We start from the raw sequence: 13,239 nt of genomic DNA, 5'->3' as shown, positions 1-13,239 counted from the left end.
CTGAATTTATTTCCCTGTGAATAAATTAAAATACTTGCTTTTTTGAAATCTTGGGTTGTACACTTCTTCCCTCTCTTGGAGGAGATTCTTGATGTTTATTTCAAAATGAGTGACAAAATGTATGAATCGCAATTCCAGAAATGCCTCTAATTCTCTTTAAAGTATTATCTTTATCATGTGAAGAAACAGAACAAGTAGTTTTTATCTTAAAAGACAAAACCGGCACAACTTTAATGGCTTTCTGAACTCATGACCCCTGTACTGCATTGCCATGATCTACCCTAGGTTTTGCTATATTTGTACCATTGTATGTGACTAAAATAATTACATGGAAACTTCTGGTCAGAACAAAGTACAGTGATAATAGTGTCCAAAATAAGGAGTGCATGCGCCGATGGACGTGCTTGTGTTACCAGGCACGATGCGTTGATGAAGTGCAGGCTAACTATCTTTTTGTTATTATTTATCCTTTTATTTTTCTTGATCTTCGTTGGCATTTTTTATTTTAAACTGTTCATAGTTCTTGACCTGTGTATCCAAAATGATCTTGTGCCCAGCATAAGGTTTCAAGGTTTGTAATGTAGGTCCTTATACTATCATTTGTTTGATTAAAACTTTCTGCCAACATCAGACTGGGCCTGGGGCCCTCAGGTTGCCGACACCAGGATACCAGGTTGTAGGAGAGCCATTCATCTGATATGCAGTCAGATCAACTTGTCAAGGAGTGTGCTGTACCTTTAGCTTGCTCTATCAGTTTACTTTCCTCACAATGTACAATAGACCTTTGTTGGGAACAAAAAGAGGAAAGATAAAGGCAAAAAAAAAAAGTCGTTTATCTAAGTAGGAGTATGTGGAAACATATTTACTGTTTATCCTACAAATAGATCCCATCTCTTTTCTATTGTCCTAAGTGTTCTGTGGTTAAAAATTACATAAATGAATTTGAGTAATTTCTCATTGTAACTTTAACCATTAATAAATTAGTTCTGAATGTTCCTTTTAATATCTAACCGTTTACTGAGTGATCAGAAGAATGTTACTGTCTGGAGGGGGTAGCAGGCAGATAAATTTGGTATGCATGCAGCTTCCAGTGCTGTCTTTTAAAGCAAAAGCAGAACAGCAGCTGCTGTGCAGGCGGTGCATGTTGCCAGTGGAATTTATTTCTGACAAACTCTGTTCTCTTCAATTCCAAATGCTCTGTCTGTCTGGAACAATTGCAGTGTGTAAAATGAAATAGTGGTGGTGGGAATTATAAGGGAAAGGACTACAGGAGTGGGATAAATAGTAATACAGTTTTTACTCATGATCAAGGAAGTGTTTGAATTTAAATTTTAGAAGCTGAAGAATTAGGAAATTACAGGCGTTTTTTTATTGCGTGAATGACAAACTGCTGTTAGTATGATGTTTTTCAGGTGGCCTAGATTGAAATAGATATAAATGCAAGTTATAGCAGCTTTTGATTGATAGCACAAATACCTTAAGTTACTTTGCAAATGTATTTTGCGGTATAAGGTTTGGCAAGAATATTTGTATGAATACAAAAAATATCAGCGTTAGCCTATTTGGAGAAGGCTTTCTTAATTATTTGAGCAACAGGTAAGCTTCAGTCCTGGATTTCAGTTTTTCGGTGTATTGAAAATACTCAAAATTTAGAAATGACCAAGTACGGCCTTTTTCAGAATAGGATTTAAAAAAATTCATTTTTTGGTTGCTTTTTCTTTTCTTTTTTCCCTAAACTGGAGATACAAGACAGGAAAATAGCTTTTGGTTGGCAGTGTTGGGTTTTGGGGTTTTTTGGGGTTGTTTTTTTCTCTCCCCTCATTTAATGCATATCAAAGCATGCTGTGCGTGTTCTGGGAGTGCAACGTGGGCTACCTAGGTAGATTAATTTTTCTTTCTTACTTCCGAATAGCTGCTCTCAGTATTTTGTATGCTGGTACAGCTTTCCATAGTCTTGACAGAAGCTACAGATGAGAATGCATTAAATAGTCTCCTTTGGGTCAGCGTCACTAGAAGATAATTTCTTGCCGTGTACTAACAAGATATTTCTTCCTTCAGCTGACAGGCAGGAGCTTTTGAATAACTTGATATTCTCTGAAAAACACTTCTTCTCAATCACGCTCAACAGGATAGGTCTAACATCTCATTTACTCATCAGGAATTCTGAAAGCTTGTCTATATCTTATGATGTACTTTACTTTATGATGTACTTTACCTATCTTTTACAAGGTGTTCCGGGGAGGAAATCCAAATTTACTTGAGACCTGCTTTTGGTCCGGTTGGGTGCATCTCTGTTCCTATCTCTCTGGGGTCCCATAGGTGATGGGAAAAGTGATAGTGAGAACATAAGTGAGACCTTTCACTGATATTTCCCGAGGTGTTTTTGTCTCCACTGTGAAGGACTTGGTTACCCCTATGAGCAGGCTCTTCACTAAATGTGTTCTCTTTCCTTTTCAGGCCAGAGCCTCAGCAGAAAGCTCCCTCTGCACCTCCACCTCCACCCCCACCCCCACCTCCACCCCTGCCAGAACCCACCCCTCCAGAGCCAGAGGAGGAGATTTTAGGGTCCGATGATGAGGAGCAAGAGGATCCCGCAGATTACTGTAAAGGTATGTGCAGTTCAGCAACGTTGATAAGGGTAAATGTTGTCATGCAAGTCTTAGTTGTGGTTCTTGAGAGGTTTATAAAGACCTGATCTTTAATTATAGAAGAATATATATGCCAGAATTATGAGCAACCTCTCACTTCAAGTCCAGGTGCACAAGTTTCTTCAGCTTTGGTTTTTCACTTAGCTATAGCTTATTTATACATTTTGCAATAAATATACAAATATTTCATCCCTGTGTTATTCCTGATGTCCTGCTTATAAGACCAGAGGTTGATGTTAGTTGTAAGCGAAACAGAAACACCCAAACCAAACCCAAAAACAACAGTTTCTCTGACACTCCAGAATGTTCTGGTATGCCTCGATGCTTTTAACATCAGCTACATTTAGTTTTTAATTTATATCTACTTCCTCCGTCGTTCTCTCACCTACACCAATCGGAAATACTACATTTTTCTTTTTTGCATGTTGTCTTTTACAGCCCTCAGCATTGTGTGAGGCTCTATATGTCTTCATTTTAGCTCTTAATTTCCTTAATTTTTGTAGTTACTTATATTCATTTTTAAACCTTGTTAAATGCTTAAAAACTTGTGTCTGCAGTACAACAGTCTTAATAACTAAGTTTTAATGTCATTCCTAAAGTTCCAGGTCTGTTCCTATTAGGGTAAAATATACACTGTACTTACATGAAAAATCATAAACAGTAGGTTTATCAACTCTAGATTATCTGTTGTGGTAGATTTCAAGGATATAAATTTACTTTAGCAAATATCAAAGTTTTATTGCTTCAGATTAGTGGTTTTGAACGGCCAAAAAGCACTGCATGCCCATTCACTATACTGTATATTCTGTATTACGCGTATCAAGAAACGCTGTCTGTGTTAGACATGGTGCTGTCTTTTTCATCAGAATCATAGAATCATTTAGGTTGGAAAAGACCTTTAAGATCATTGAGTCCAACTGTAAAAGTTTCTGTGTAAACATGTGCTGTTTTAAGAATCCCTTCTCCCAGCCTGGAACAAGTGGGTTTGTATTTTCAGATTTAACGGTTCACAGTGACTTTTTCATTTTAGAGTTAGTAGTTTTATTAGTATGTGAAATTTCAGATATTTAAGTGGCTTATGGTACCAGTAGTGAAAAACAAACAGTAAACTCAACATTGAAGTCTGCAGGGAAAAGAAAAACATCTTGCTAAAGCATGTTTTGGGTTTTTTTTAAAAGATATTTCTGTTATAGTTACACCTTTGTTCCTTAAGATAGCTCTTTTGGTATCTGTAGCATCTTCCATCAGTAAGAATTTGTTGTTTAAACATACTTGTAAACATCTGTATTTCCTCCACTTAATTTTTCGCTAAACTAAGGGCTACATTAAATTTCAAACAATACACTGTTGTCTATTTCAGTATCTCTTGTAAAATGTCACAATCTAGAGAAGCTAGATAATAAAACAAACAAATAAGTATTCTTGCGTTTACAGCTTGCTTATAAGTTACCTGTTCAACCTGTGTTTGTGACTGTAGCAGGTCAGTAGTTTGATGTGAATGCTTTTAAAATGGGCTACGTGTTACCCTAAGAATACTTGCACACTTCCTGAAAAATTAAAGGGAACTTACGTATGCTTAAAGGTCCTGATGCTCTGAATTAATAGAAGCATATTAAAGATTGTTCAAGCTTTGGTTCATTTGGATGTCATAATCATTACTTGTTTATGTGAGAACAGTGCTTTTATTGCTCCAATAGATGTTTTACCTATTTTTCTGACCGTTGCTTCCTGAAAGACTGATCAGTAGGTGTCCTTCCTTTTAGTCTGTTGTGGTTGAACTGAAGGAGGATCACCAGATTGTGTAAGAATCTGAATCAAACAGCCAGATTGGGGTGATCTGGGGCCATATGGACTTTCTCTTTGTTTATTTTATATTCTATATGGGAATTAATGAGTTATGTGGTAAGGAATTCCAGGTGTGGCTTTTAGATACATAATTTCTTTTTTTTTTGATATATTTTATTAGTTTGGGTATGTTTTTCTGTTTTGAGTAACATTACTTGTATTTAGAGTGGAAAATAAATATCTGGAAATTATCACTTATTGCTGAAGTGTCTCTGTTCTTGCTAATTTTATGTCCAAGATGGGAATCTCCCACCATTTTTGAGTAAGGCAGAGAGCATACTTCATCTGTTTTCAACCCCGATCTGAAATTTCATAGGATGGCGATTTTGATGAGGGAGTATATAAGTAACTTATTTAATGAATGCAACATTTTATCTGTTAACTGTATTCACCATTGGCAGGGTACTTTAGTTACTAGTTTTATTTTGTGCTTTTGATTTTTAAGGATATGTTCCTATGTGCTCGGCTCACATCTTCACCATATTACGTGGTGTTTAGTAAATAGTCATACTAGTATTTTTAACTGGGAAATTGGATTAGTTTGAATTAGCACCTGATGTGAATAAACAACTAAGAGCTATTAGTATAAAGTCGACTGACCTCTGTTCCTTGGGGACTTCCTCCAGGGCCTGTTTAAATCTGTGAATTGACTTCCATTGGTGTCACTGAATTAATGTTAAATGCTTCTCAAATCTTTATTTATTTAAGGAATGGAAATACCAGAAGTCCAACTATGTTGCTTTTCAAGGGGTACTCAGACAGGGAAGCTATGTTTTCTTCTTTTCTGAAAAGCCTTGAAACACTTTGAGAATTTTTTCAAGAGCCTGTCATATCATGGATTTAATTGTAATTCTTTGCTTCTCTGATCATCATCTTTCCACTCTGGAGATGTCTCCCATTCATCCAGTTCACAAAGGGCATAATTCCCTATACAAACATAGGACTAATCAGCTACAATTACCAATACATTCAGTAGACGTTTAGGAATAATGATCTCATTTTTCTGACCCTCTTTCTTGAGTGCGTCTAGCTAGCTAGCTCTGAGAGATGTTTTTCTCTATGTGCTCCAGTGAATAGCATAACAGGGTTTTTTTTCTGTTACATTATCAGCAGTGGCACTTATGCATTGTGTACTTTCAAAAGGTGTATTATTTTTATCAGCCTGCTAGTTTTACACAGGTGCTTTCTTGTTACTTCTATTTAGAAATAACTTTCTGTATCATGAAGAACTTAATTACATTCATCATAGGATATCACCAGTTTTTAAAATGTGTTTAACTAAGTATGTTGTAACCTGATTGTCCATAACCTGTAAATGAGTATGTTGCTGACATGAATTATCAAAGATTAACGCTTCCAAAAATGAATTATTTCCAAAGCTGTTCCAGTTGTAGCTCAAGGCAGTAGAAAGTATCTTGTGAAGTATATATACTGAGATATCCTACTGCTGTTGGTATCTAATATATGCTGGTGTATTGCTGTTATCATTTACAACACTGCTGTAGGGACCGAAATAACAGGGTTTTTTCATGTGTTGGGGGTGTTGGTTGATGAGAAGCTCAACATGACCTGGCAGTGTGTGCTTTCAGCCCAGAAAGCCAACTGTATCCTGGGCTGCATCAAAAGAAGCGTGGCCAACAGGGCAAGGGAGGTGATTCTGCCTCTCTGCTCTCAGGAGACCTCACCTGGAGTACTGCATCCCAGCTGTGGGGCCCCCACCATAAGCAGGACGTGGACCTGTTGGAGTGAGTCCAGAGGAGGCCTACGAAGATGATGAGTGGGCTGTAGTACCTCACATATGAGTACAGGCTGGGAGAGTTGAGTTTTTTCAGCTTGGAGAAGAGAAGCCTCTGGGGAGACCTTATAGCAGCCTTCCAGTACCCAAAGGGGGCTACAAGAGAGCTGGGGAGGGGCTTTTTACTAGGGCACATAGTGATAGGACTAGGGGCAATGACATTAAACTGAAAGAAGGGGGATTTTGATGAGATACTAAGGAGAAGAATTTTCCTGTGAACTCAAATAGTGAGGCACTGGAGCGATTTGCCCAGAGATGCTGTGGATGCCACATCCCTGGAGGAGTTTAAGGCCAGGTTGGTTGAGGCTTTGAGCAGCCTGATTCGGTGGAAGGTGTCCCTGCCCATGGCAGGGGCGTTGCAACTGGATGAACTTTTAAGGTTCCTTCCAATCCAAACCATGTCATGAGTGTGTGATACTATGATATAATGTAGATTTTACTAAAATAACTTATCAACCCCCACTTTATTAACTTGACATTGGTGTATTTGATTTCCTCCGTAGTGTGTTCTCTCTTCTGTCTGTGATGGGAAGAAACTGTCCCAAGTTTTTGATTGTTTTTGACCCTTTGAAGCACAGCTATGCCAAAAGCTGTCTGGAGAGGGGCATTTGTTTACCTAAACTATTTCTAGAAACATATGTTTACCTGTATTACAGTTCTTCATTGTTGAGTGTTAGGCTGCTAACATGTCAAAAACCCCAAATATATTGTTTAGTAAAAAAATAATTTCTGGATATTGTTTTGTATGGTTGAAGGCCCACGTACACCTTTCTGGCAGTGCAAAAAGCTGCATGAATTGTGTTTTCATATATATCTGAAGCAGTATAGCTGTTATGGAATGATTTAATAGGGCTAGATATTCAGGAAAATTGTGAAATATTGTAGAAATTTTTTATTGATGATTTTAAAAATCAATTTGCAAATCAGATGTTAAAACTAGGTATTAAATATTTTTCAGGTTTCTTAATTATATCTGTTTGCAAAAGGAACAGTGATTATACAGGGAATAATGTTTCATACTTCTCACTGTTTTCATGCAATGACACATGGAAGACAAAACTCAGATCAGAAGAAATGATACTGTGATAGTGAATCTCTGGAAGTATTTTATGTAATTCTTGCTGTCAGGTCAGCTGACTTAATTTGTTTCACAAATGCACATCTTTTCAGTAATGGAAAGGTAGAATTACTGTATGTTCTCTTAACCTTCCACTTGAATCTGAATCTATCACTTCATCATCCTGGATAAAGTTTTGTGGAAGGAATTTACCAAGGGGTAGTAATTCTGTTTTGTTTGATACCAGTCAATAGCTGTCTTAAAAGATGATTGTATTTATTCAGATTTTTTAATGTTTTCATCAACTTCAAGGATGTTCAAACAGACAAAATTTAGTTTTGTTTTTAATGTTCTATCAGTATAGTTTTGTATATTTGAGTTTATTCAGCAATATCTCTGTAATGATGAAGCTGCATTAGACTTGGGTTTGTGTGCGGCTGATACCATTTCTTTTTTGCAAATGAAACGGAGAGCGTAATAGTCAATGCTTATTCTCTCAGTAAATCCACGTGTCTCTTCCCCCCTTCCTTGAGTGAAAATCTGGTCAGGTATTCGAGAAGTGATCTGGTTTTTGCTTTGAAAAGTAAGGAGTTTCCACACTGAGGCTGGCACAGTTCAGTGGTGGAAGTGAAGGTATCTTTTTTTGGGTTGCTAGGTGAGTCATCCTGGCAGCTTTTCTTGAAGATTTTCTTCCCTGTAATGGAGAGTAGGGGAGTCCTGGGACTCAATCCTGTGCTGTCTGTATGTCTCAGCCCTGCTGTAATTGTAATGCCTTATACTGCTCCTGACCTAGGGCCTTCTACAATCTTTTTAATATTTTCTCAGGGAGTATTTTATTGCTGCCTTTATTAGCAGAACACAAATGTAAGTTAAACTGGTATCTGTTGAGATTCTGCTGTCATCTGAAATATGTTGACTGTAGAAGCTTTAGAAATGATAAAGAAATGTAGATCTTTCCTGTGCTCTGTGAAGTGGAAGATAAGCCTGGGGAGATAAAGAACAGATGGTAATATTGCCACAAATAAAAGCCATATAAGAGAAGGGTGAATAAACTCTGCAGTAGTTACAGGACATGAGTTTTTTCCCTCCGGGCCAAGTAAGGCAGAATTTTTAACATCAGAGTAAAATTTTCTTCAGATTTCCTATTTATAGTACAGGACAATTTGAGGAGGAAAATTTATACTACAAGAACTACTTGAAGACCTGAAATTGTTGTTTGTTTTCTGAATATTCTTTTTCTACTTGTTTTTTTCCATTAAAGGAGGCTATCATCCAGTGAAAATAGGTGATCTTTTCAATGGCCGGTACCACGTTATTAGAAAGTTAGGATGGGGACACTTCTCTACAGTCTGGCTGTGCTGGGATATGCAGTAAGAAAACAATTTCCATTCACCTTTTTCTTGATATGTTTGCAGTGACTTTTGTTTTACATGCAAGGTAAAGTTATGTAAATGTTTGCTGTCTCTTTATGCAAAAAGATGTTTGCAGTCTTATTTTGCTCTTGGTTAAGACTGTAGTTTATAAAAGCTCTCAGAAATAAGTACAGTTCTGTTTTCTTTGACAAATTATCTTTGATTATTGAATTTGCATGTTAACTTGAACACATGAGCATAAGCTAATGTTTTTATTTCTGTCTTTAATGAAAAAATATAATTATACCTTGATTAAATGATAAAATGTGTAACCAAATAAGTGTTTTAAAGATAGTAGCACCAAGGAGGCAAAATATTCAATAAATCAGACTGTTAAGAGTATTGTTAAACGTTTAAGTGTGATTTCAGTGTTTTCTTCTAGAATACATTAGGATATGAAATATTGTAGTTTGTTTCCTAGTCTTCAGAGTATGTCAGAGCATGTGTTGAAAATGTTTTTGTTCTTTTCAAGAGGGAAAAGGTTTGTTGCAATGAAAGTTGTAAAAAGTGCCCAGCATTATACAGAGACAGCCTTGGATGAAATAAAGTTGCTGAAATGTGTAAGTATCACTCGTGCAATACAGTGCTCAGTACCAATAATAGTAGTAATAATGAATTTTAAAAATGTAGGGGAATATTGTTTTTAAACTTTTTCACAATTTTTTTTTTCCTAATTACCTGGCTTATTGTGAATTACCACGATTTCTGAAGCTCCAAGATGTTTAACTTCATGTGGAAATGTAACTAATTATTATTTTAAAGTGATTCTTTTCCTAAAATGTCACTGTTTACATTCTTGGTTTAGGTTCGTGAAAGTGACCCTAATGATCCCAACAAGGATATGGTTGTACAGCTAATTGATGACTTCAAAATTTCTGGAATGAATGGAATTCGTATCCTTTTGAAAACATGGCATCATCATTAAAAACTATCTGTCGAAATAAGTAAGCATTTAGTTCTGACTTTTTTCTAGATAGCTTACAGATTTAAAGTACAACTCGAAACAACAAAACATATGTAGATGCATAGAGTAATATAGTGTGTAAAGTACTCACCAGAGTGAAAGTAGTTTAGCTTTTCTAAACACAATGCGAAATACAAAATATTCCATGAATCCTGTCGTGGTCTGCTAGATAGTTTACTTGAAAACTAGAGTTTTGCTGAAAAGATTTGTAATAACAGAGGCTTACAGGAAATATGCTTTGCTCTAGACTGGTAAAGGTAAAGGAAGTGTCAGTGTTGTGAAAAAGCTGGTTTTTATTTTCTTCTTGGAAGTGTGAGGGCTTGGAGAGTCTTCTCTTGTTTATCAGTCTCATTTGACCAGTTGTTAACTTCTTTCTTGGCAGAGGTTTAAAGCTTTAATCTTTGAATGCTTCCTTTAAAAAAATGTTGAAGAAAGGAGTAAGTAAAATTGTAAAATCATAGAATGGTTTGGGTTGGAAAGGACCTTAAAGATCATCCTGTTTCAGCCCCCCTGCCATGAGCACGGACAGCAAGATATGACTGACTATTGTTCACAGGGAAGATTTTGGGTCTGTAAACATACTTGATTTTACAGTTGAGCTAAAGTGAGTTATCCTTGCTAATTAGTTTAGATATATTAGCAGATTATTATATGACTGTGCTTTCATTTACTGTTACAGCTGGTATTTGTGTGTATGCTTGTTGTGGCTTGGAGCCCTAATAACAGACCTCATCGTTCATGGTGTCGTGCTACCAGACAGAGACAGTTCCTGCTCTAGAGACCTTAGCACTAAGTTGATTTTGGTGATAAATCTTCAATCTTCAGCAGATCAGGTGATCTTCACCAACTGTCATCCTGCTAGAAACCATCCTTTCAGGGAGAAGTGTGCAAGCAGTTCTCATCCCATCCAGCTGGCTCTTGGCATTACTTATTAAGCCTTTGAGGTTTGTGATGAGTGAGAATAAGAGTGTGGGGACGAGTATTCTCAGTTACAGTGTTGTCTTAACTGTCTTCCCTTTGTCCGAATTTCAGTTGGTTTTGAGTTGCTTCTGTGGTCAGCTAGCATAGCAGAAGGCTGTTTAAATTTAAGTGACATTAGTATAGTCTGCTTTTTTTTCGTAGGTTTTGTCATCAAATTAAAATAAAGCATACAGTTGCCAGTACTCATTTCAACCTGAATGTAAATGATGCGATCAAGGGAATTGCTTAATATAGTGAGACAAAGAACCCTGGTTAGGATTTCTTGTTGCTGTTGTTGTGCCACAAAAAAAAAAGGTTTTAATTTATGAGCTGAGATTATTAAGTAGTGTTTGATAAATATCTCTATTTCTAGCTACGTTCAGGAAAAGTAATGCGACTAAAGCACTTCAGTTCTTCAGCTGACAGCTGCTCAGTTGAAGAGTAATTGAAGTTATTTTTAGGAATGTGAAATTTTTACTTGCTGTTTTCATTGTAGAACATTAATATGAAAGAGTGAGAAAATGTATTCATAACTATGCATAGAAATAATTATCTGCTTAACAGAGCAGTCTCCCAATAACATTCTGAAGTTATTGTTAAGATTCACATCTATGTATACATCTGTATTAAAGTGAGAATCATTTCTAAGTGTGAAGAGTAGATTTCGTGATAACATTTTGAAAGTATATCCGAACTTCATCTGTTTGAAATACAGCACTTCAATTGACAAGGCCTAAAGAGACTGTGTGCTAGTGAAAAATACAAGTTCAGATAGCTTTGTGTTAGCAGGTTAAACCTGGACAGCTGATAGTGGTTTTTTCTGTTTCAGTTTTACCCTCATGCTGAAAACTCTGGCAGTACAGCAGTTATTTTACGTGGAAGGCAGATGTTCTTATCTTTCTGAGAAGTAAATTTTTCAGAAGGGTGCAGTTGACAGGATGGGCTGATACTGGGCACAGATTTAAATTACAGGTGAAGGTGTTGAAGTCCCAGCCTCCAGTGAAAATATGGTACCAAGTATCTTATGCTTTGAGTTTTCTTGTGAGAAGTTGATGAATCCTGAGTTGCATTGCTTATTTCAGCAGTGATTGGTTGCATTGCTTATTTAATCAACTCCTTTTTAGCTTCTAGGGAAAAATATCTCTGGTGCAGATTCTTTTGGAAGGGAGCAGGTAACTGATTGATTTTAACATTTCGCTGCTATTTGTTTCCGTTTTTTAAGAAAAAGCCTTATTAGTGCTACAGTAGTGTTACTGAGTTGAATAGGTTGAGGGAAATACAGTGATTTGAGAGTTTTTCCATGCTCTGCTGCTTCCAGCTTCCTTTGGGCGAGTCACTAAATATCAGTTCCTTCACTATAAATTAGAACAACATATGCTTCAGAGAGGCTTGATTAGATTCCGTTAGTTATGGAAAACATTTAAAAGTTAAAGCAAGACAGAAGAGAGGTGGGTGAATCCTGTAGATGGCTGATATCACCAAATGTCATGGAGCTTCCAAACAGGAAAACTTGTCAAGAACTCTATATCACAGAGCTGGGAATGTGCAGAGCTGTTGGCCTGAACTGTGTGTCTTAAAACAGTGCAGAGCTGTAGTAAGTGTTTATACACAGAGAGATTTTAACAATGTCTGATAGTTTTTTAACTGTGTGTACGTTTTAAAATGATTGCAATTATGATTCTTTTCCAGGAAATAACAGAATTCCTGAGCTTGGGCCCTTTTATGTTTTCAGTAAGTGTAGATTATTATGTTTGTGTGCGTTGGTGTTTTTTTATTAGAGCCTTATAAAATGTTTGAGTGTAGCATTTTTTAAATGAAAGATTCAGTTAATCCTATAATGAAAAAAGTGTTTGGAGAGACCAGTGAAAAAGTGAAGGAAGCATTCCCAACAGAATCAGACATTGCAATAATTGTAATAAATCTATCTCCAAAGAATATACAGCATTTGTTAAATGCCATAGGACCTAAATGCTTCTGATACAGGAACAACAGATATATCCAGAAGCGCTCTGTGTTGGTCCCAGGGCCTTATTTCATGTAGTTTAACTAAGCTTTAATCCCCATCGGATTTCAAAATGCTCCTGTAATGTGTGTTTGTAGGTAGTTACAGGTAAGGTTTTAGTCAAGAAAGACCAATTTTAAGTATGTAAGCCTGTTAGCTGATCAATGTTACATTTACTCTCACTTTTGCTGCTCTGCTCAGTTTCCTGCTTTCAGGCATTCCCCAAACGGCTTCAAAGGGTGTTTCATAAGAGGCTGGCTGCTGGGTAGGCTTCAGGTTTATTTTTGCCATAGGACTTTTTGGACATGCTCATCCATCAAGATGTTGGTGCTGTAGGGAGATCCTGGGGCTTGCAACCTGGTTTCGTAACAGTTAAAGCACTACTTTTCCGAAACTTTTTTTGTGGGCAGCCTGGCCTACAGTTCGTGTTTTTCAGGTCAGGATAGTAAATCAGAGAACAGTTACATTTTTGTGTACCTTCCCCAGACACTGAGCCTCCTCCCACTGAGTCTTCTCCCCACACCAGTTTCTTCCCCAGTACTGAGCATGACTTGAG

General features: G+C 36.8%; 1 protein-coding gene across 4 annotated transcripts in view; it reads left to right on the top strand.

Annotated features, from left to right (window-relative positions):
- Positions 1-13,239, top strand: part of SRPK2 (SRSF protein kinase 2) — a 141,308-nt gene that overhangs the window by 92,136 nt on the left and 35,933 nt on the right. For all 4 annotated transcript variants that reach the window (XM_069883458.1, XM_069883449.1, XM_069883432.1 and 1 more), the window contains 4 exons: positions 2,458-2,609; positions 8,607-8,715; positions 9,230-9,317; positions 9,563-9,650. In XM_069883458.1, the coding sequence (XP_069739559.1) occupies positions 2,458-2,609; positions 8,607-8,715; positions 9,230-9,317; positions 9,563-9,650 (437 nt within the window). The remainder of the gene's footprint in view (positions 1-2,457; positions 2,610-8,606; positions 8,716-9,229; positions 9,318-9,562; positions 9,651-13,239) is intronic.

This window comes from Phaenicophaeus curvirostris, chromosome 1 (assembly GCF_032191515.1).
Source record: "Phaenicophaeus curvirostris isolate KB17595 chromosome 1, BPBGC_Pcur_1.0, whole genome shotgun sequence".
NCBI lineage: Eukaryota > Metazoa > Chordata > Aves > Cuculiformes > Cuculidae > Phaenicophaeus > Phaenicophaeus curvirostris.
Note: the sequence above shows the minus strand (reverse complement) of the source record. Positions and strands in the feature narration are given on the sequence as shown.